This window comes from Ochotona curzoniae, unplaced genomic scaffold (genome assembly GCF_017591425.1).
Source record: "Ochotona curzoniae isolate NIBS_2020 unplaced genomic scaffold, NIBS_Ocur_1.0 scaffold_2683, whole genome shotgun sequence".
NCBI lineage: Eukaryota > Metazoa > Chordata > Mammalia > Lagomorpha > Ochotonidae > Ochotona > Ochotona curzoniae.
This window is the reverse complement of record NW_024467100.1, coordinates 6,898,277-6,920,561: the sequence shown is the minus strand read 5'-3', so window position 1 is coordinate 6,920,561 and position 22,285 is coordinate 6,898,277. Positions and strand designations below refer to the sequence as shown.

General features: G+C 47.6%; 2 protein-coding genes across 10 annotated transcripts in view; one reads left to right on the top strand and one right to left on the bottom strand.

Annotated features, from left to right (window-relative positions):
* DCAF8 (DDB1 and CUL4 associated factor 8) overlaps positions 1-1,092 on the bottom strand; it is a 41,142-nt gene extending 40,050 nt beyond the window's left edge. For 2 of the 6 annotated variants that reach the window (XM_041003315.1, XM_041003316.1), the window contains exon 1: positions 819-982. The gene's annotated coding sequence lies outside the window, so the exon portion shown is untranslated. Of the gene's footprint in view, positions 1-338; positions 380-657 lie in introns of those variants that run through there. The other 4 variants (XM_041003314.1, XM_041003313.1, XM_041003318.1 and 1 more) reach the window with 4 other exon arrangements.
* LOC121171586 (gametogenetin-like) lies at positions 211-20,354 on the top strand. Of its 4 annotated transcripts, XR_005886154.1 has the most exons (3): positions 453-475; positions 16,275-16,372; positions 20,318-20,354. XR_005886154.1 is itself a non-coding variant. In XM_041003326.1 (2 exons), the coding sequence occupies exons 1-2, from the start codon at positions 323-325 to the stop codon at positions 1,236-1,238; spliced, it is 444 nt and encodes a 147-aa protein (XP_040859260.1). In that variant the 5' UTR covers positions 211-322; the 3' UTR covers positions 1,239-2,072. The 4 variants fall into 4 exon arrangements, 1 of the variants encoding a protein (XP_040859260.1); XM_041003326.1 differs by lacking the exons at positions 16,275-16,372; positions 20,318-20,354 and adding an exon at positions 948-2,072 and having other exon boundaries at positions 211-475; XR_005886155.1 differs by lacking the exons at positions 16,275-16,372; positions 20,318-20,354 and adding an exon at positions 11,169-11,200 and having other exon boundaries at positions 394-475.
* Positions 20,355-22,285: the final 1,931 nt, after the last annotated feature.

The following is a 22,285-nucleotide window of genomic DNA, read 5'->3' as shown; positions in this document are numbered from 1 at the left end:
AAAACCAACTTGTCTGACTAATCAACAAATAACCCACTCCCCAACACACACACACACAGACACGGAAATAAAACCAACCAACCAACCCACCCAAGGATTAAGCAGCCAGGCCGTTTATCTCCTAACTCCACTAAGAACAACAGTCACCTAAAACCGTGAACATCTTTTCAACACTAAACCGTAATCAAACAACCTCTCAGCAAGAAGCCACGGAGCGGGGGTGGGGGTGGGAAGTCCCGCAGAGAATGCGATAGCGCGAGCGCCGGTTTGTTTACACAGACTCCAGCAACAATCCCAAGAGTCGGAAAGCCAAAGCCACCACATGCTTCCCAACCAACCGGGGACCAGACGGGACCGTCCTAAGGTGTCCCCGAAGATCTGCGGGGGTGCAGGAGGGAGTAAGCGAGAAGAATCCCGAAGACCGGACGGCAGCCTCGGACTCCCCAGCCTCCTGGACCTCGGCCTTCCGTACAAGGTGCTGCACCGGAGAACGGGGGCTGGGGGAGGGGGACACGGTGCGCGGCGGCCCCGGGGGGACAGGGACACGCCAGGGGAGCCGAGGGGGACACCTGGGGACACACTAACGGGTCAACCCGACCGAGCAAGACGCCCCTGTTTACTGTGGGGCTGCCTCCTGGGGACGACCCCGAGGCTGACCGGAGCAAACGACAACCAGTCGTCCCGGCGGTGATTCGGGCCGAGGAAGGAGAAAGACCTGAGCCCTAGCAGCTTGCGAAAGCGGTCAGACCCATCCTAATGGGGCGGGGGGGAATCGGCCAAGGAGAGGGGGGCAGGCCGAGCCGGAACAAGACACAGACCGGGTCTCGGTCGGGGGGGGAGGGGGGTACCCGGCTGGGGCAATTACAAGCACGGGAACCGGCCAGGCTCAGCGGCCCCCTTCCCGTCTCGGGTCATCCTTCTGCCAGCGGCTGCTCCGACTGTTCCAGGCCCAGCCGCCCCGTCCACTGCCGCCACCAACGCCGCCGCCATCTTACGCTGGCCAGCGGCAGCCACCACCGCCGCCTCCGCTCTCTGCGCTTGCGCCTGCGCTGCCACGCTTTCCGGCCCCGTTTGCGACGCCGTGCTCCAGAAGACTGAGGGAAGAGTGGTCGCCCGAGCTCGCGGCTCCCAACCCTCCTCGAAGGACGCAGGAGGGGCGGGGCCTACGGCCAACGGAAAACACGGCGAGGGGCGCGTGCGCATTGCTGAGGGGCCAAAGTTTTGTTTTCCCAGCGTGATACCCCAAACAAAGTCGTGTTAGGGGCTTCCCAGAGCCTCACGAGGACGTCAACTTCTTTCCCAAGAGACTGGCAGGGAATTTGCTGGGTGGCTTCCATTCTCGCCGGTTCTGAGCCCTGGAAACTAACAATTCTCGCCCGATTTCTTCAAGAGTTTACTTCCTTATATGGTTTCTGTGCTACTGAGCCCCGCTTTCCTCTGACAGGCTCCAGGTAGCCGTATTTAAAGAGGCACTGGGAAACTTGCGGTGCAGCTCATCTTTCCGAAGAGCGAGGGTCCCCCGGTGATGCAGGGTGGGTGGCTTTGGTGCACTGCGTGCGGGGCTCTGACATCTGGAGCAAGGGTGCCCCGCAGTATTCCCTGCTGCCAGGCCGCGGGACTAGTTATTAGAAGGTCAGAGCCCTGACCACCGCTACCACAACCATCCTAACCCACCTACTCTGCTACCATGCAACAGAGCGCAGCTGAGGTGTCTTGCTAAAATGTAAGGTCATTTTATTCCCTTACTCAGAACCTCCGGTTGCTTCCCATCATATGAAAATAATAAAATGATAGTAGCTTCCATGGGAGGCTCTACCTAACCTGGCACCTTTTTTTCCTGATTTTAACTCCCTAGCTTTTCCTCCACTCTTTCTGACCTTCTCACTCTCATTCCAACCAAAATATGTTTCAGCCCCTATGGTTTGCTCCTTTTTCTTGAAATGTCCATCTGCTCCATTTTTATTAGTTTGATCTCTCCCCATAATCATGTCTTGACTCGGATGCTGCTTCCTGAGGAGAGCTCTTGACTACTCCAACCAAAGTAAAATCACACATATCATTCTCTGTTCTTATTCTGCTTTTCATACCATTTTAATATTTATTTTACTTTTATTGGAAAGTCAGATATTCAGAGAGGAGACACAGAGGAAGATCTTCCTTCCACTGATTCACTCCCTAAATGACCGCAACAGCCGGAGCTGAGCTGCTTCAAAGCAAGGAGCCAGGAGCTTTTTCTGGGCCACTCCCCTATTTGGGTGCAGGGCCCCAAGGCCTCGGGCCACCCTCTATTGCTTTCCCAGGCCACAAGCAGAGAGCTAGATGGGAAGCGGGGCTGCCGGGATTTGAACCAGTGCCCATATGGGATCCTAGCACATGCGAGAGGAGGACTTTAGCCACTGGGCTACCTCTCCTGACCCTTTCATACCATTTTTTAAACCCGTAATATTTAAGCCATAATTGGGTTTGTTATCTAGGTATGTACTCTTTTTTTTTTTAAAGATTTATTTTTATTGCAAAGTCAGATATGTAGAGAGGAGGAGAGACAGAAAGGAAGATCTTCCATCCAGTTACTTCCCTAAGTAACCACAACAGCTAGAATTGTGCAGATCCGAAGCCAGGAGCCAGAAGCTCTTCTGGGTCTCCCATGTGAGTGCAGGGTCTCAAGGCTTTGGGCCATCCTTGACTGCTTTCCCAGGCCACAAGCAGGGAGTTGGAAGGTAAGCAGAACAACTGGGACATGAACTGGTGCCCATATGGGATCTCAGCATGTGCAGAGCGAGGACTTTAGCCACTAGGCCACCACACTGGGCCCTAGATATGCACTCTTAAGGGCAAGGACCTTGTCTTTTTTATCTTTGTAACCTCAACATCTACAAACAAGCTAGAGCACAAACTGGTTACTTAATGCCCTACCATCTTACACATTACACATTAATTGTGTCAACAGCTCTGTGTGTTGAATTCCTGTCACATGACGAGCCCATGTTGTAGATGCTGGGTCTGCAGCAGTGAATAAAAAACCAAGACAGACACTTGCAATCATGGAATTTATTATTGCAGGGACTGAGAGTGTAGTAAGAGACGGGCAATCCTATTAAGAGTTCTGTACATGAAAACAGAAAGCAGTGAATACAACTTAACAATGCAGGAGTTGTAAGTTAGGGGGAGGAAAGACACAGAGACTATAAAGTTAGAAGAAAAAAAAAACCCGAAAGGAGAATATAGCAGAGAAAAGTGGGTACCAAGGTGAGTGTGCTGCTTTACAGAAGAGTTTTAGGAAAGGCCCCTTTACTGAGATGATATCTGAGTAGAGATACAACATGAGTGAGCCATAGCCAATTGGGAAAGAACAGTCCGGGCACAGGGACTAGCAAGGTAATGACCCTGAAGGCAGCCAGCATGGAAAAGGGCAGGGGAAACAGCATGGGAGCCAGGTCACTTACACACTTGGGATTTTATCCTAGGGTGCTGACAAACCAAGACCTGAGGGCTCCGAGTAAAAGAGTAGCATGATGTGATTTATACATGAAGAGGCTCAGCCTGGTTGAGAACTGCCTACTGAAAAGCAAAATAAGGCCAAAGGAGCAGTTAGGAAGCGATTACAGATCTGCAAGACTAGTATTGCACAGAAACGGCAGGAAGTGGCTAGACTCAGGATGTACTTTGAAAATGGCATGGGGTGACTTGGAAATAGATTGAATATGAGGTGTAAAAGCGTCATTTTTTTAACTTGAATAACTGGATAAATAGTAATGCCACTTTTGAGATAGAGTCCATAAGAGGGCATTTGGGAGGAACAGTTGGCTCTAATTTATTTGTCAAGGAACACGCAGGCGGGCATTTCCATCTGCTGGTTCATTCCCCAAAGGCCTGTAGTCAGGAACTCTATCCAGGTCTCCAGCCTGGGGTGGCTAGGGCCTAAGCAGCTGGTGCCAGCTTCTGCTGTCTCCAAGGTGTGCATTAGCAGGAAGCTGGAATTTAGAGCGGTGCTGGGACTTAAACCAGGCCTGACCTTAGGCCAAATACCCACCCCACAGTTCTATTTTAGACAAGTGAAAGTGAAGATGTCTACTGTGTTTTCAAATCTACTGGGCAAATAAACAATGGGAAATGTGCATCTGGAGCTCACAGAAGGGGGTAAGGTGTTAAAGTTTTGGACTCCAAAGGTCAACATTTCAGCCTCCCAGGTACGATCGAGTTTCAGTTCCGGCTGTTTCACTTCTGATCCAGCTCCCTGGGAAGCTGTGCCTGGGAAGGCAGTGGAGGAGGGGCCCAAGTGCTTGGCGTCCTGCACCTGTGTGGGGAGACCTGGTTGGAGGCCCAGCCTCCTGGCTTCTGTCTTGTTCAGCCTTGACCTTTGCAGCCATTTAGAGAATCAGTCACCGGAGAGCACCATTTGGAGAGCTCTTTTTGCCTGTCCTTCTCTCTCTGTAAATGCCTTTTTAGTAAATAAATCTTTTTAAAAATTGAGGAATTAATAAGTTACAAATAGTATAGATAGCCATGGGGTGGGGACAGCTCACTTAGTGTGGAAGACAAGCACACTAAAGACAGACACCTGTGGTCCCGAGGCATCTCAGTTATTAGACATTAGAGGGGGGAATCGGCAGCAAAATGTAAAAAGAGGAACATCCAACCAAGGCAGCAAGCATCTTACACTGCAGCTTTTTTAAAGGTCTGAAGAAAGATACTCAACAGTGTCGCTCCTGCTTAAGATGACAGAAAGTTGACCAATGAATTTGGAAGCACGGAGGTTAAGACTTCAACAACTTTAATGGAGCTTTAGGGTTAAAGCCCCCACCCACACACCACTTTTTTAGTGTTTGTATCCATGGTTTGTGGATATCATTGCTATTACAAAAAAAAAAATTGCAATTACCATTAAATTTTCCCTTTCTTAATTGGACTTTCCTATTAAATTTGAGGTCGTGATGATCATTGTCCCTTCAGGATATTCAATCCCACTGATTGCTGTGATGCTGTACTCAGTGCTTCTATTTATATGTCTCTAGTCATTTATTTCAGTAGCTTCTCTTCTTTCCCTCCCCACTCCTCCCTTGCTGCTCCTCCTTTTTCCATTTTGAGAGACAGAGTTCACATCCACCAGTTAACTTCCAGGAAGTCAACACACAGGTGTGAAAACTAATCACTTGGTCATCACTGCTGCCTCTCAGAGTTGTTGGAGTCAGGTGCTGAAGCTAAATGTCAAAGCCAGTATTCTGACATGGGACTGGTCATCTTAACTAGCAGGCCCAATGGCCACTTCTTCCCCCTCATCACATATGCTCTTTCAAAGTGATCACATCCATTCTCACAGTTTGAACTACCATCCACGTGTTGATGGCTCCTATCTCTTTATTTTTTTTAATATATTTTTATTTTGAATTTTGAATGATATGGTATGATTTTGTATAGGCTGGGATTCCCCCCTCAAACTCCCACCCCCATCAGATTTTTCCCATTTTGTTACAATAGTGTAGTCCTTCATAAGGAATCATAATTCTTATGTCTTTATTTTTAACCCAGCCTTTTCTTTGAAGGTCTACGCTCACATACTGGATGACCAATAGCACTTTTTACGTTTCTTTAAAGGATTTATTTATTTTTATTGGACAGCCAGATATATAGAGAGGAGGAGATACCAAGAAAGATTTCTGTCCACTGGTTCACTACCTAAGTGGCTGCAATGGCTGGTGCTGAGCTGATCTGAAACCAGGAGCCAGGGGCTTCTCCTAGGTCTCCCAGGCCGGTACAGCATCCCAAGAATTTGAGCTGTCCTCTGCTGTTTTACCAGGCAGCAGGCAGAGAGCTGAATGGGAAGTGGAGCAGCTGGGACATGAACCGGCAAGCATATGGAATCCAGGCATATGCAAGGCGCAAATTTAGCCACTTGGCCATCACACTGGGCCCCACTTTTTACTTTTTAAACAGATTTGTTAGAATATAATTCATATGCAATTAACCTACTTACACTCTACAATTCAGCACTATTCAATCTATTCATAGACATATGCAACTATCACACAGGCAATGTTAGAACATTTTCATCACCCATTGTATTGTGGCACAGTAACTTAAAACGCTTCTTGGGATGACCACATACCATATTGAAGTACCTGGGCTTAAGTCTCTCCCTGATTCTGATCCAACTTTCTAATGTGCACCCTGGAAACTAGCAGATGATGGCTCAAATACCTCGATAACTGCCATCTCCATGAAAAGCCCAGTTGGCCCCTGGCTTCAATCTGCCCTATCCCAGGGTCCTTGGGGCATTTGGAAAATGAACAGAAGATGGAAGATCTCTGTCCATTGCTCTGCCTTTTAAACAAAACAAATTTAGGGCTGGCATTGTGGTATAGTGGGTAAAGCTGCCACCTGCAATGCCAGCATTCCCTAAGGATGTTGCTTCTAGTCCTGGCTTTTCCACTTCTGATCCAGCTCCCACTAATGTGCCTGGGTAAGCAGTGGAAAATGGCCCACATCCTTGGGCCCCTGAACCCACGTTAGAGACCCAGAAGAAGCCTTTGGCTCCTGGCTTCACTGTGGCCTTAGCTTGCTGCTGTGGCCACTTGGGGAGTAAAGTGGTAGATGGAAGGTCTCTTTCTCTGTAACTTTGCCTTTCAAATGAATACAATAAATATTTTTTTTAAAGATTTATTCTTTTTTTTTATTGGAAAGTCAAATTTACAGAGAGAGAAGGAGACAGAAAGATCTTCCATCTGCTGGTTCACTCCCCAAGTAGCTCCAACAGCCAAAGCTGAGCTGGTCTGACCAGGAGCCTGGAGCCTCTTGCAGGTCACCCACGTGAGTGCAGGGTCCCACAGCTTTGAGCTATCCTCTACTGTTTTCCCAGGCCTCAAGCAGGGAGGTAGATGGGAAGTGGAGTGGCCAGGATATGAACCAGTATCCATATGGGATCCCAGCCCATGCAAGGTAAAGACGTTAGCCACTAGGCTACTGTGCAGGGCCTGAATAAAATAAATTAAAAAAAATAAAAAGAAACCCTGGGCTTGGCGCAGTAACCTAGCAGCTGAAGTCCTCGCCTTGAATATGCCAAGATCCCATATGGATGCTGATTCGTATCCTGGCCGCCACACTTCCAATCCAGCTCCTTGCTTGTGGCCTGAAAAAGCCCAAGGCCTTGGGACCCTGCACCCCCGCATGGGAGACTCAGAAGAGGCTCCTGGCTTCGGATTAGCTCAGCTCTGTCCATTGTGGCCACTTGGAGAGTGAATCATCAGACAGAAGATATTCCTCTCTATCTCTCCTCTCTGTATATCTCACTTTCCAATAAAAAGAAATAAATCTTTAAAAAATAATAAAAAGAACCCAGTACCCATCAGCTGTCACTTCCCTATCTTCCTCTCTCTCCAGACAGCGCTAAGAGACCATTAATCTTAGATTTCCATCCTTGGACTTTGTTATGTACAGAATCATAAACTATGTGCCCTTTTATGACTGGCTCCTCTCCTTTAGTAAAATGTTTTCAAAGTCCTTGAATATAGTAGCATGTATTAGTACATTTCTTCTTAGGGCCAAAGTAATATTCTATGGACAAAACACTTTCTGAATGCACCACATCGGGGACCCTGGGATGAGGTCGGGTGGCCATTCCCCATCCCTGGGTACTGAGGCAGTTGGGAGGTTGAGTGTGGTTTCTCCCCTTGGATTCCCCTTCTCCCACATACAGCAAGGAGAAAAAGAAAACATGTAAACAATGATCTCACTTACTTTCCCCTGATCCTCGACCTTTCCCACCCTGATCAACTATATAAACATCATCAAAAATAAAATGGCACGTTCTGTTTGTGTATCCATCTGTTGACAGAATTTGGATTGTCCCCATCTTTTGGTCATTATGAATAATCCTGTGCATGAACATTTATATACAGGTTTCTGCACAGACATGTTTTCAGTTCTTTGGGTATATACCAAGGAATGAAATTGCTGAGTCATCTAGTTATTTCTCTATTCAACCATCTGATGAACTGTCAGACTCTTTTCTCAGGCATTTGTACCATTTACATTCACAGCAACAACATACGAAGATTCTGATTGTTCCCTATGCTTGTCAGTACTTGTTACCTTTTTTTTTTTTAAGATTTATTTATTTTTATTGGAAAGGCAGATATACAGATCTTCCATCTGATGCTTCACTCCCCAAGCAGCCACAGTGGCTGGAGCTGAGCCAATCCAAAGTCAGGAGCCAGGAGCTTCTTCCGGGTCTCCCACGCAGGTGCAGGATTCCAAGGCTTTGGGCCGTCCTCTGTTGTTTTCCCAGGCCACAAGCAGAGAGCTGGATGGGAAGCAGGACTGCTGGGATTAGAACCGGCGCCCATATGGCATCCTGGTGTGTTCAAGGCGAGGACTTTAGCCACTATACTATCGCGCTGGGCCCAACGATTAGCAATGTCCAGCATCTTATTATATGATTCTTGGTAGCTATCACATCTTCTTTGGAAAAATACTTATTTAGATCCTTTGTCCATTTTTACCCTCATTTGTCTTTATTGCTGAGTGTGTATTTTAGATACACTTTCCTTATAAGATAATGTGATTTGGGGCAGGCTTGTGATGTAGTGGGTAGAGCCATCACCTGTGACAACGGCTTCCTGTGTTGATGTTGGATCCAGTCTCACACACTTCATTTCTGATCCAGCTCCGTGCTAATGGCCTGGAAAAAGCAGCAGAAGATGGCACAAGGCTTTGGGTCCCTGCCACCCAGGTGGGAGACTGGGAGGAAGTTCCTGGCTCCTGGCTTCAGCGTGGCCCAGCACCATCCTTGTGGACATTTGGGGGACAAACCAGTGCATGAAGGATCTCTGTCTCTCCTTCCTTCTGTAACTTTGACTTAAAAAATCTGTAAATAATTTCGAATATTTTTCTCCCTCTAGTGCCTTGTCTTTTCACTTTCTTGATGGTTATCTTTTGACTGACAAAATGTTTAAATTTTGTTGAGATCAAACTTATCAATTCCTGTGGCTGATGCTTGTACTTTTGGTGTCATATTGAAGAACCCTTTGCTGAGCCCAAAGTCAAGAAGGTTTCCTCCTATTTTCAAAGGGCAGTTGTTCTTGTGTGTGGTTTCTAGATTTTTAAAAATGTTCTTTAAACATTTTTTTTTTAGTTGAAAGGCAGATTTTACAGAGAGAGGACAGATAGAGGTCTTCATCCACTGGTTCACTTTCCCAAATGGCCACAATGGCCAGAGCTGAGCTCATCTGAAGCTGGGAGCCAGGATCCCCCTCTGTGTCTCCCACATGGGTGCAGGGTCGCAACGACTTGGGCCATGCTCTGCTGCTTCCTCGGGCCATCAGCAGAAAGCTGGAGCAGAAGTGGAACAGCTGGAACTAGAATGGGTGCCCATCTGGGAGGCCAGCATCACTGAGTAGAGAATTGACCTGCCCTGCCACTGCCCTGGCCCCTAGTTTTTATTTTGCTTTGTTTTTAATTAGTCCTTAACATATTCAATGATTTGTAGACACACTTTAAAGAACATAACAACAGTCCTCCCTCCCTCTCTCTCTTCCACTTTCCTTTCCTTTTGGATTTGTGAGATAAGGTTTTAAATGTACATTATAGTAAAAAGGCTTAATACTTCACTGAATAAGTTTAAAAGTAAAGAGTAAAAAGATCTCAGTTTAGTGGGAACATAAGCAACAGCTATATACAACAACAGAAAAGTGACCATTTCATCTATATGTGGTACAATTTTAAGGAAATCTTGTTATAGTTCTTACAGATCTTTGATTCCTTTTGTATATTTTTCTAAATTTTTGTTATAGTCAGAACCAACCCTCATCCTTTTGCATTTGGCTAAGCAATTGTTCCAGTACTATTTTTTTTTTTTTATTGGAAAGGTGGATATACAGAGAGGAGAGACAGAGAGGAAGATCTTCCGTCCGATGATTCACTCCCCAAGTGAGCGCAATGGCCGATGCTATGCCGATCCGAAGCCAGGAGCCTCTTCCGGGTCTCCCACACGGGTGCAGGGTCCCAAAGCTTTGGGCCGTCCTCCACTGCTTTCCCGGGCCACAGGCAGGGAGCTGGAAGGGAAGTGGGGCCGCCAGGATTAGAACCGGCACCCATATGGGATCCCGGGCGTGCAAGGCAAGGACCTTAAGCACTACGCCACCGCGCCGGGCCCAACCCAGTACTATGTTTGAAAAGATATATTTTCCACCTTGTATGACCTTGGCACTCTTGTGAAAAATAAGTTGGTTATACTTAGATCTCTTTCTGGACTCTTAATTTGATTCCACTGTTTCTATGCCTGTGTGTGTGTGTGTGTGTGTGTGTGTGTGTGTGTGTGTGTGTGTGCTCGCGCACACGGCCAATATCACACTGCCATGATTATCATTACAGTGTAGAAATATTTGAAACTGAGAAGTGGGCCCAGAGCAGTAGCCTAGTGGCTAAAGTCCTTTTCTTGCATGCACCAGGATCCCATATGAGTGCTGGTTTGTATCCCGGCTGCTCCACTTTCCTTCTAGCTTCCTGCTCGTGGCCTGGGAAAGCAGTAGAACCTTGGGACCTTGCACTCAATTGGGAGACCTGGAAGAAAGAAACTCCGAGCTCCTGGCTTCAGATCAGCTCAGCCCTGGCTGTTACAGCCACTTGAGGAGTGAACTAGCGGATGGTAGATCTTTCTATCTCCTTCTATCTGCCTTTCCAATAAAAATAAATAAATCTCAAAAAATAACAACTGAGAAGTGAGTTGTCTTGCCTTATATTTCAGGATTGTTTTGGTAATTCCAGGTTCATTCCCATTTCATGTAAATTTTAGAATCCACTTGTCAGTTTCCACAAAGTCACTTGTCAGTTTCTACAAAGATAGTGACTAAATTTGAGTATTGATTCATGAGTGTTGTGATCTGAACAATTCAGTAGCATGTTATTTAACTTCATGGTGTTCTTTTTTTTTTTTCTTCCCATTGTTGATATTGTTTTGTGGCTTTTCATTTAAGGGGATGTATAGTAGCTGTGTAATGGAGACTGTCATATCTAGTAACATGTCATTTAACTTCATGGCATTGTAAATTTCTGTTTTTCTTCCTGTTGTTGATTTTGTATCATGACTTTTCATTTGAGGGGATGTACAGTAGTTGTAAAATGGAGACTAACATCCAGAGGTGAGGATACAATGCAGTATGCATCTCTACTTCCAGACAAAGATGGACTCCCAATGAAACTGTTTATTATATCCTGACAATAGGATGCTGGACTCTCTGCCATTGTCCATGCCCGAAATGATGGACATATGACTGTGTATGGGGAACTGCACTATGGTAATGATACAGGGGAACTCAGTGAGGGGGGAAGGGAGTTGGGGAGGGGATAAAGGAAATCCCAGGGCCTATGGAACTGTATCATAAAATGATAATAATAAAAGAAGTAATAAAAAAACAATGTGGCCCTGGTGGCGTGGCCTAGCGGCTCAAGTCCTCGACTTGAACACGCCGGGATCCCATATGGGTGCCAGTTCTAATCCCGGCAGCTCCACTTCCCATCCAGCTCCCTGCTTGTGGCCTGGGAAAGCAGTCGAGGATGGCCCAAAGCCTTGGGACCCTGCACCTGCGTGGGAGACCTGGAAGAAGTTCCTGGCTTCTGGCTTCGGATCAGCATAGCATCGGCCCGTTGCGCTCACTTGGGGAGTGAATCATCGGACGGAAGATCTTCTTCTCTCTGTCTCTCCTCTCGTATATCTGACTTTCCAATAAATAAATAAATCTTTTTTAAAAATGTAAAATCTTCTGATCCATAAACATGAATGCTTTTCCATTTTAGATATTTCTTTTAATTATACTTCATGGTTTTAACAGTACACATTTTTTACCTTTTTTTTTTGGTTGTTGAATCCTGAACATTTTTTCCATACTATTGTAAACAAAATTATCTTGATTTCATTTTTGTACTGCTCATTGCAAATATACAGTAACAGTTGATTAGTTGATTTCTGTGTACTGATTTTGGGTCTTGAGAAATTATTAGAATTTTTTAGTTTTTAGTTTTAATGTTTTTTAAAATGGACTCTTCAGATTTTCCTACATTTAAGATAGTGCCATCAGTGAATATAGTTCTTTTTTCTCTTAATTCACGTATTTTTTTTTATGATTTTTACATAGTTAATTAGGGTGATAAGGGTCAAGGGCTACAGGAAGCTGAGTGAGACCATTATTTCCACATTCTCTTTTTTTCCTTCCTGTATCTGGAGGAAGGAAGGAGATAAGGGGAGAAGCTATGTCCAGCTTCCCAAATGCCTATGTACCCTCGGATGGAGGACAATCACCTGACACCACCCTAGGGTCCCCGACATGGGGCATGCTCTGAGGGTTGTGCTCAAGAGGTTTCGATAGTTCAACAGTTTTGAATTACTGCCGATCTTGCCACTCCAGGAATGATAAAATCTCTCCAGAATCCACTGGTTGACACAGTCCAACTTAGAATCTGTGTTTGCCCAGACACTCACTGCCAACACTTGGCTGAGGAAGTTGATCAATTTGTTCTGTCATCCGTATTCTATTCTGCTACCAGGTGTCCTCTGGAGGCTCCAATGTACTGCCATATCCTCCATGTGCACCTGGATATGCTGTCCACTCTCCATCTGAGCCACTGAGAAAGCCCAGTTCTGACACATATACTCCATGGAACCTGCAATTCTCTCCATGTTTGGGGTTCTGAGTCCAGCATTTCAACTGGGGGGATCCCCACAGAAACTTCATCTGAGGTGATCCCAGATCTGATTTTGTGTGTGTTTACCAACAGAATCCTCCACAGTTCATCGCTCCAATCAGCTTATACACATGCTGGTGATTGCAATTGCTGGGTCAGTTGTCTCCTTCCCTATCTTCTACACAAACCAATGGGTGCAGCCTAATCCTGCCCACTGCACACTCAGCCCTCACGCAAACCAGTGGGAGCTGCAGCCTAGTTGAAGCAACCCAGAATAACCCCCACCAGGCCCGGCCCCTGCCCTGGTTCCCATGCTTGCCAGTATGTATAGCAGACTGGTCTAGTCTGTCCCACATACATGTCAATGGACAATGAAGCCCAATTCAACCCAACCAAGCCCACTATCCAGCCCACACATGGGACACTGGGCACCACTCTGTCTAGCCATGCCTGCCCGAGTCCTGGTTCTCATGCTCACCAGTTGGAGTGGCAACCCAAGAGGAAGGTGCCCACTATTTCTCTACTGGGCCACTTTCACTCCTGGATCTTGCATTCTCCAGGTGATTCTGCAGTTTAACTTGACAGAATTGCTCCCTATGCCAGCTGATGCTGCAGCAAAGCCCAATCAACCCATACCCACTCTGACTTATGCATGTACCAGTAGGTACATTCACCCCAGCCTGACTTTCCCTTGTTCCAACTTACATGAGGCCAACAGGTGTTGCAGCCCAGCCTGGTCTGGTCTGCCCCCATTCCAACTCTCATGCTCACCAGTGGACATGGTAGTCTAGCAGGGGAGCCCTCCACATCCCCCCTACTGGCTTAACCTCCCTCCCTCTCTGGGTCTCATGTGTGCTGATTGGGTGCTGTGGCCCAGTCTGGCATGGCCCACCAAATCTTGGCATTTGTCAGTGGGTGCTGTAGCCTGACTGGGCCGAGCCTGCCCCCAAGCTCATGTTGGTGGGGGTTAAAGCCTAGCCCAGCCAAGCCCAGCCAGCCCCTGATCCCAGTCCTCATGTGAACTGGCTTGTGTTGTGGCCCGGCCCGGTCTGACTTGCACTCCATTCTGGTGCTTGGATTCACCAGAGGGTGATATGAACTGACCCAGCCTGGTTCACCCCTGACCTGTGCCAAATGCTTGCTGTTGGGTACCGTTCCCTGGCCTGGTCTGGGCTGCTCCCTATTGTGGTTCTTGCACTCACCTGCAGGGACTGTGTCCCAACAGAGGAGTTCCTCAAGTTCCTTCATCTGAACCTCTCCCAATACCAGATCTTGTGCACACTGCTGGGTCCATGGCCCAGGCCTACTTAGTCCACCTCCTGTCCTAGCAGGAACAGTGGCCTTTCCTGACCGGCCCTCACCCAATCTGGTTTATACTGTTGGATGTTATAGCCCAGCCAAGCCTGGTCCACACCCAGACACAGTTCACATGACTCAGCAGGGGGCAGAGACCTAACCTAGCCCGTCCTGTGCCTATCCTGGTTCTCACGAGCACCAGTTGGTGCTAGAGTCTAGCCAAGTCTGTTGTACCCCAGATCCGAGTCCATACTTGTGCCGAGCAACACTGCATCCAAGTCCAGGCCAGACAGCAGCCCCCAGTCTGGTACTTGCACTCACCAGTGTGAACCACAACCTGGCCAGGGTATTCCCTTAGCTCCCCAACCAGGCCTGTTCCCAGCCACAGATCTTGTAAGTGCCAGTGGTTGCTCTGACACAGCATGGCATAGTCCCTCCCCTGTCTTGGCCTTTGCCTTTGGATGCTGTAGCCTGGCCTGCCCCTGCCTGCCCCTATTCCCAATTCTGGATGAGCCCTGCTCAGTCTACTCTCATCCCTGACTCATGTAAATCAGTAGTTGTGACAGCCTAGCCCAGCACAACCTGCGCTTCAGCCTGGTTTCTGTACTTGCCAGTGAGCTAAGGTTTGCTTGGCCCTGTCTGGTTCGCCCCTTTCCAAAACTAACCCACACACTTGCCAAAGGATGGAGCTACCTTGCCCAGCTTGACTTCCAGGCCTGTACCACATGCTCTTCAGTGGGAACCATGACCCACTAGGGGAATTTCCCAATTTCCTCCACTCGGCCCAATTCCAGGCCCAGATCTCACACATGCCAGTGGGTGCTAGGCCTTTGCCGGGCTTAGCCTGCCCCTCCATCTTGGCCTAGTTTGAGCTGATGAATGTTGCGGGCTGGCCTGCCTCATACCCTGTTTAGGATGCATATGCGGATGTTGCAGCTTGAGCCTGCCCAGACTATTCTCAGTCCCTGCACTGTGAGTGTTCGCAGGTTCCAAGGTCACAGATAGCTCAGCCCATCACCACAATTCTTAAGCTAACCAGCAACTCTTGAGCTAACCAGCAACTCTTGAGCTAACCAGCAACTCTTGAGCTAACCCGTCTTTCCATAGGTTTGGCCCATACATTCCCCTCAGAATCTATCCCCGGACCAGGTTCTCTCATGTGCTGGTTAGTGCCATGACCCTGCCTAATGTGACCTGGCCCCAATTCCAACATTCAGTCTGGTACTGGAATCTAGTCCTGCTGGACAGGTCCCCAGCGCTTTCACATGGACTGGCATGTGGTGGTCAGCAATGTTCCACTCTAACAAGCCCAACTCAGGACTCCCATGTGGGCTGGAGCATCAGTTTGACCCATACAGATATTCTAGTCTCTCCCCTCCAAGCCACCTATTCTCAGTCTCCTTGCTTACCTGCAAATACAGTGGCCCCATCATTGGGTGTCCCTCAGGATTCATTCCTCACCCACACATACCATGGCCTTATAAATGGATATCCCTGGACAGTAATTCCACACCTGCAAGACTCCAGAGCTTGCCACTGGGCGGCCAGTAGGCAAAATCTCTCAGGCCTAGGCAAGCCCAAGATTTGCCCACTGCTTGGCAGCAGTGGACAGGTGTCTAAGATCCCCAGCAAGAAGCCTGGCCCAACACAGGTTCTCTGTGGCTGGGAGAGTAAGGTACCCGCACCTCTGAGCAGATTTACCTGGACTCCACCCACCAACCTATTTTTTTCTTTTCTAACGACAATGCCTTTTACTTATTTTTCTTTCCTATTTACCCTGATTACAACTTTTAGTGTAATGTTGGCTGGAAATAATGAGCGTGGATATCATTGGCTTGTTCCTGATCTTAGGGGAAAAGCATCTGGCCTTCCATCATTAAATATGCCAGCAATAAGTTTTTAACAGATACATTTTATTAGCTAAAGTTGCCTTCGGTTCTGAACAACGGAACTTCAGCATTCTTTAAAATTTGTTTTTTTATTCTTTACATACTTGAGAAGATGTATGCCCAGTGGGCCTTTGATTGGAGGGTAGAGGTGTGGAAGAAGGGGAATGGGATGTTTTAGTTCTTTTCCTCCTTCTACTGGGGGGCAAGAGAGGGGACCACTCCTTGCTGTCACATTACATCAGTACTCAGAAATGGGGGACATCATTTGATCACATCTTAGAGACCCTGATGTGGGGAAGAATGTTCTGAGAGTGTTACTTGAGTGGTTTTGATACTTCTGAGACAATGTCAGCTTTGTTGATCTAGGGTCTGCTTTCCATTCTTTGACAAGGAATTTGTTGTCCTCTGCTGACTTAGATGAGCTGGCTGTCATGTTCCTGCGTGCATCTGGGTATGCTGTCCACTGTACAGACATCAACAACCAAGTGACCCCAGTTCAAATACATGACTCCAAGGTAAGACCACACATTCTGTGATTTTCCAGGGTCCAAGTCCAGCCATGTAGTTGAGGAATCCCCCAAGAAATCTCACTTGGGTTAACCACAGACTTGCCTCTTGCGAGGGTCAGCTAGTACAGGGTCAGGTTCAATGCACATACCACATGCCAGTGTATGCAGTTGCCTGGTCAATTCTACCTGCAGTCCTCTCTCACAAGAACCACTGGGTGCCCAGATCCTGTCCTCATACACACCAACTGTTGCTGCAGCCTAGTTATGGAGACTCCCAATAACCTCCCAGGCTTGCTCTCAGCCCTGGATTTTGTGCATACTGGCATCTGTTGTAACCTAACTCAGCCTATCCTGCGCCCCATCTAGTCCTCATATGTAACCATAGTTGCTGTGGCTTAGCTCATTCCACCCTGTCTCCAGACTTAGCCCACATATATCCTGTTGGGTGCTGCCACTTTGTCTAGTCTGGCTCACCCCCAGCCCTTGCTCTTGTGCTCACCAGTGGGAGCTGTAGTCCAACAGGAGAGTGTCTACAGTTCCCCTACCAGGTCTTCTCCCAGCCCTAGACCCTGCTATTGCTGGGGGTACAGCAATCTAGCCTGACAGGGCTTTTACCCAATTCCAGGACTTGTCGAGTAGGTTCTGTGGCCTAGCCCTGCTGACCTCCCATTTTGGCTCTGCAATGTACCAGCAGATTTAGTAGCCTAGCCCAACCTGGCTTGTACCCAGATTCAGCCCATATGCCAACTGATGGGTGCTATAGCCCTGCCCAGACCACATGCTCACCAGTGAAAGTAGTGGCCAATAGGGCAGTACCTGAAGTTCCCCTACCAGGCCTGGCCCTGGCTCCAGGTCTTGTGTATGTCAGTCAATGCAACAGTCAAGTTTGGCATGGCCTACTCCTAATTTAGCATTCTCCAGCACGTGCTGTAGCCCAGCTCGCCTGGCTCAACCCCAGACCCAGTTCTCACTAGTGGGTGCAGCAGCTTAGCCTAGCCTACTCCTAGCTCCAGTCTTCATGTGAACTAGCAGGTGTTGCAGTCCAACCTGGCCTAGCCTGTCCCCAGCCCTGGCTCTCACACTCAATAGCAGGATCTTTGGCCTAGCAGGGAGTTCCCCAAGTTCTCCTACCAGGCCTGCTCCTGGGCCTGGATCTCTCATATGGCCATCAGTTCTGCATCCCAGCCTGATATGGCCCACTCTTAGTCTTGGCATTCACCAGTGCGTATGGCAGCCTAGCTCCACTGGCTTACCCCCTTTCTGGTTCTCACTGGCAGGTGCTACAGCCTAGCTAAGCCTGGCCCATCCCATCCCAGACTTGGCTTTCACATGAACAAGCAGTGCCACTGCCTGGCCTGGGACATTCCACACCCATTTTGGCTTTCGTGAACACCAAGAGGTACTGGGGTTTAGCCAGTCTGTCCTGTCCCCAGAACCAGCTTATGTGCATGCTGACAGGTGCTGCAGCCTTGCTGGTCTGCCTCCAGATCTGATTCTTGCACTTACCAGTGGGAACTACAGCCTAGCAGGGGAGTCCCGCAAGCTCCTCTCCAGGCCCATTCCCAGACCCAGATCTTGTATGTGCCGGCAGGTGCTTTGCACCAGCCTGGCCTGGCCCATACTGTCTCTGCTCTCACTGGTGAGTACTGCAGCCTAGACTAGCTCAGATGCCCCTAGACCTGGCCCACATGCCTACAAGTGCTACAACACTGCCTGATCTCAGCCTTTGCATGTGCCAGTGGGTGCTGCAGACTTGCATAGCCCAGCCTCCTCCCAGCACTGGCTCCCATGATTGTCAATGAATTCCGTGGTCCAGTCTGGCTTAGCCCACCACCACCCCCAGCTCTCACACAAACTGGCAGCTGCTATAGTCCCATAGAGACACGCTCATAAAATCCCTATAGAATCTGTTTGCCAGATCTGGTTCATGTTCTGATGGGTGCTGTGGCTCAGCTTCATGTGGCCCACCTCTGCCCCCAGGTATGTGGAAGCCCCCAGAAGTCACTCCTCACTTGTCAAATATACTCTCAGAGATCCCTACTCCAACAAGATCCCATGTGCCCTCTCCTGGGCAAAATGCAGCCTTTCCCCCCACCCCCACCTGTAGGATGAGGTGACATATCCTGGCCTGGAATCCTCCACCCCCTCTGAGTGGCACACAGAGTTCCCTGCATGTTAAAAAAAAATCACCAACTATGCTGCACACTGGTATAGTTATCACAGAGTTGGCATTAACTAGGCCCAGAATGCCCGCCATCTATTGGCTGCTTTTCTCCCACAGTGTAACACTTGCCTAGGCACAAGGTAACCTAGGCAGTTGCCTACAGACAGGGGCACTTTTGCATTCTAAAACCAAACTAACCTTTACCGCGGACTGCTGACAAGCCCAAAGTCCTCCTATTCCTGTTTTCTCCTGGTGCCAGTATTTACCAATTTTAGGTTGGATTTACTGGAAGCAAAATCTAACAAAGAAATTCTGTGCAAATGGTTTACAGTGTGTGTGCTCTCAAGTGAAACCTATAATGAAGGGAAGCAAGACAGAAGTTAGGCAACTATATAGGTTAAGGTGTTAACTATTACTGTGAATACTTAAGGGGAGTATTGCTGCAGTGGGTCCTGAAGCTGTGATACTCAGCATCCTCTTTCTCCACCACCTATTCTAGATTCATCTCCTCTAGACTAGCATCTATGCTGATCTAGATGGCTTATCTGGCAGGGTGACCGAAGACTCGGAGCCCTGGTGACCCTGCCCATTTACAGTTAAAATGAAGTATGGGAGGACCAACAGAGATCACATTACATCACAGTTTTCTCTTTGCCCACTGTACAGCAGTTTTACCTCCTCAAAATGAACAAAGTGAACTGTACTGGGCGGTATGGTACGTTCTCTTCTTTGATGAGTCTGCTGATGTTAGAAACCCAAGGTGACAGAGAGCAACAAACATCTCAAGTACCTGACGGATGCACATCCTCTTTGGGAACTAGGACATCTAGATCTCCAAGGCTTAAAGCTGTAGGGACGAGAGATACGAATTCTTCCAGTAGACTGCTAGGAATTTGATCAAACAGGATACTCCTACTGCCACTCACTGGTTCCAGGGCCTAATGGAGATGAAGCACCCTGTCAACTACATTTAGACTGCATTGTGAAGCATGTTCCTTGCCAGCACTGTAACTGTTTCTTCCAAAGGTCATCCCACTGTCCTACCAGGCAGCACATCCTGAATGAATCTGGTAGGATTAGTGGGCCCTGCAGCCCATTACGTATTTGCTTTGCTTTATTCCAAGGCATCATACTGGACTTCATAACAGTAGACCAAATATTTACAATAAGTCCTTGAATGATAGCACCAACTTAGGCACTGTAGACAGGATAGGCTCAACAAAACGCTTCAACGCTACGGGGAATGACGTTTGCCTCTTTCAAACTGGAGTGTCAGTGTAATCCACTCACCACTAGCTGGCTGGTCATCCTGAAGAGCACTGACCGGAGACAGCGCTTGCCTGGATGCTCACAGGTTGGACATGTAGCATCACGTTGGTCTTGGGTGAGGGAAGAGAAATGCTTCGTAACTAGACACATGAGCTCACTGTGCAAGCACTGGATAGCTGTGCTACTCCTGACCACATCACCCTCGCCATCTGCTTTTCTGGCAACTGCTCTGTAACAGGTCCCAGCCACTGACCCATCCCAATGCTCTTCACTAAACCTTGTTGACCATCACCAACCAATACAACAGTGGGCTTATACATAACCTTACCTCTAGTCACCTTTTCTTCCAAAGTAATCAAGTATTACTTGAAGTCACATATAAGGGGAGGATTTCTTCCTCATTACTGTCTTTCAGGGCCACTCTCAATGGGACCACAGTGAGAAGCTAAATCAACCTTTCCCAAGCAGAGCAAACCAGTCCATTCATTAACTAAAACTGATTTTTTTTTTCCTGCCAGATGGTTGAAAGAATTCTCATGTGACCAGTGATGTGAGGTGAGATAAAGTTGGTCAACAGAGCTAGGTAGTGTGGGGGCCTGAGGCTCCTTGTTTCTTCTGCCACAAAATTTGCTTAGGCTTCTTCCTGAATGTGTTTGTAGCCACACAACCTTATCATTTGGCTGAACTGAGAAACAACTGATTAAACGAGTCATAGGTACGAGTCTCATGGTCATGTACTAAGTCTCTACCAGAGCCTGACAGCATCTCAGGAAATACTGTTCAAATGCTAAAAATTTCTCTGCTTAAGATAGCACACTTTTGGGCCTGGCACCGTGGCCTAGTGGCTAAAGTCCTTGCCTTGAACACGCCGGGATCCCATATGAGTGCTGGTTCTAATCACAGCAGCTCCACTTCCCATCCAACTCCCTGCTTGTAGCCTGGGAAAGCAGTCAAGGACAGCCCAAAGCCTTGGGACCCTGCACCTGCGTGGGAGACCTGGAAGAAGTTCCTGGCTCCTGGCTTTGGATCGGTGCAGCACCTGCTGTTGTGGTCACTTGGGGAGTGAATCATCGGATGGAAGATATTTCTTTGTCTCTCATCTTCTCCATATATCTGAGTTTGCAATAAAAATAAATAAATCTTAAAAAGAAAAAAGATAGCACTCTTTTCTTCAGAATCTTGAATTCTGGGCTGAACTCCTATGGGGTCCACCAGAGAAATCCACACTGCATATTCTCCTGCAGCAGATACCCCTAGTATTACGGAATTCTTAAGTTATATGGCTCCCTAGAGTGACTGCAGGATCTTGCATTTTAAATGCAAAATGTGCCTCTAAAACTATAAGAGGCCTGGGACCTGGAGTGGTAGCCTAGAGGCTAAATCCTTGCCTTGTACCTGCTGGGATCCCATTTGGGTAACTATTCATATCCTTGCTGCTCCACTTCCCTCCTAGCTCCCTCCTTGTAGCCTGGGAACGCGGTAGAGGATGGCGCAAGGCCTTGGGACCCTGCATCCCTGGGGGAGACCTGGAAGAAGCTCCTGGCTTCTATCAGCTCAGCTCCAGCTGTTGCAGCTACTTGAGGAGTGAACCAGATGGAAGATCCTTCTCTTTGTATCTCCTTCTCTCTGTATACCTGTCTTTCCAATGAAAATAAATACATAAAACTTTAAGAGGCCTGCAATAATCTGTCCTTTACTTTAGAGGGAATGTGCTGACACATACCTATACGAGAGGCTGTGCTAATCTGTCCAGTGAATGAACCACAATGGTGAACACTAAAATCAGGACTACTATTGGCTAAGTTTGCAGTAACAAACTTGTCATCCACCATCAGCCATGTGATTTTTGCAAGGGCCAGACAAGTCAAACAAAAGGAGAGCATGATCCTCTAAGTTTTTCATAAGTAATCTCTGCCAATTCTCAGAGTTCTGTTTTTTTTTTTTCATTTTAAAATATTTACTATCTTGGCATACATGGTAATGTTTTGAGGATACTTCTTGGTCTTTTTGCCAACTGCTAAATATATTCATTACAATTACACATTTGGAATCAACCTGAAAGTGGGATTTTCTATCTACTTTGAGACATATTAGGAGCAGTGCTCATTCCCTGACCCTGTATTTCTCTAACTTACGGAGATCACGGCAGGGAGTACTCTGAGGGGAAGCACTGTGCTGGTGTTTTGCATCCTTGAGTATTACTGGCAACTCAGACCCTACATCTGTTTCCAAACTTGAAATCTGGGTATTCTTTCACTATTATCTGATAAACCGAGTAAATGGTTCTCTTCAAATTGACAGTTTATGGGACTAGCATTGTGGTACAATATAATGGTTAACCTGAGTGCCTGCAACGTTAGCATACCATGAGTGTTGCTTTGAGCAGTGGTCACTCTGTTTTCAACCATTACCTAGATAAACAGCAACAACAACAAAAGATGACTGAAGCACGTAGGATCCTGTCAGCCACATGAGAAAAGACCCAG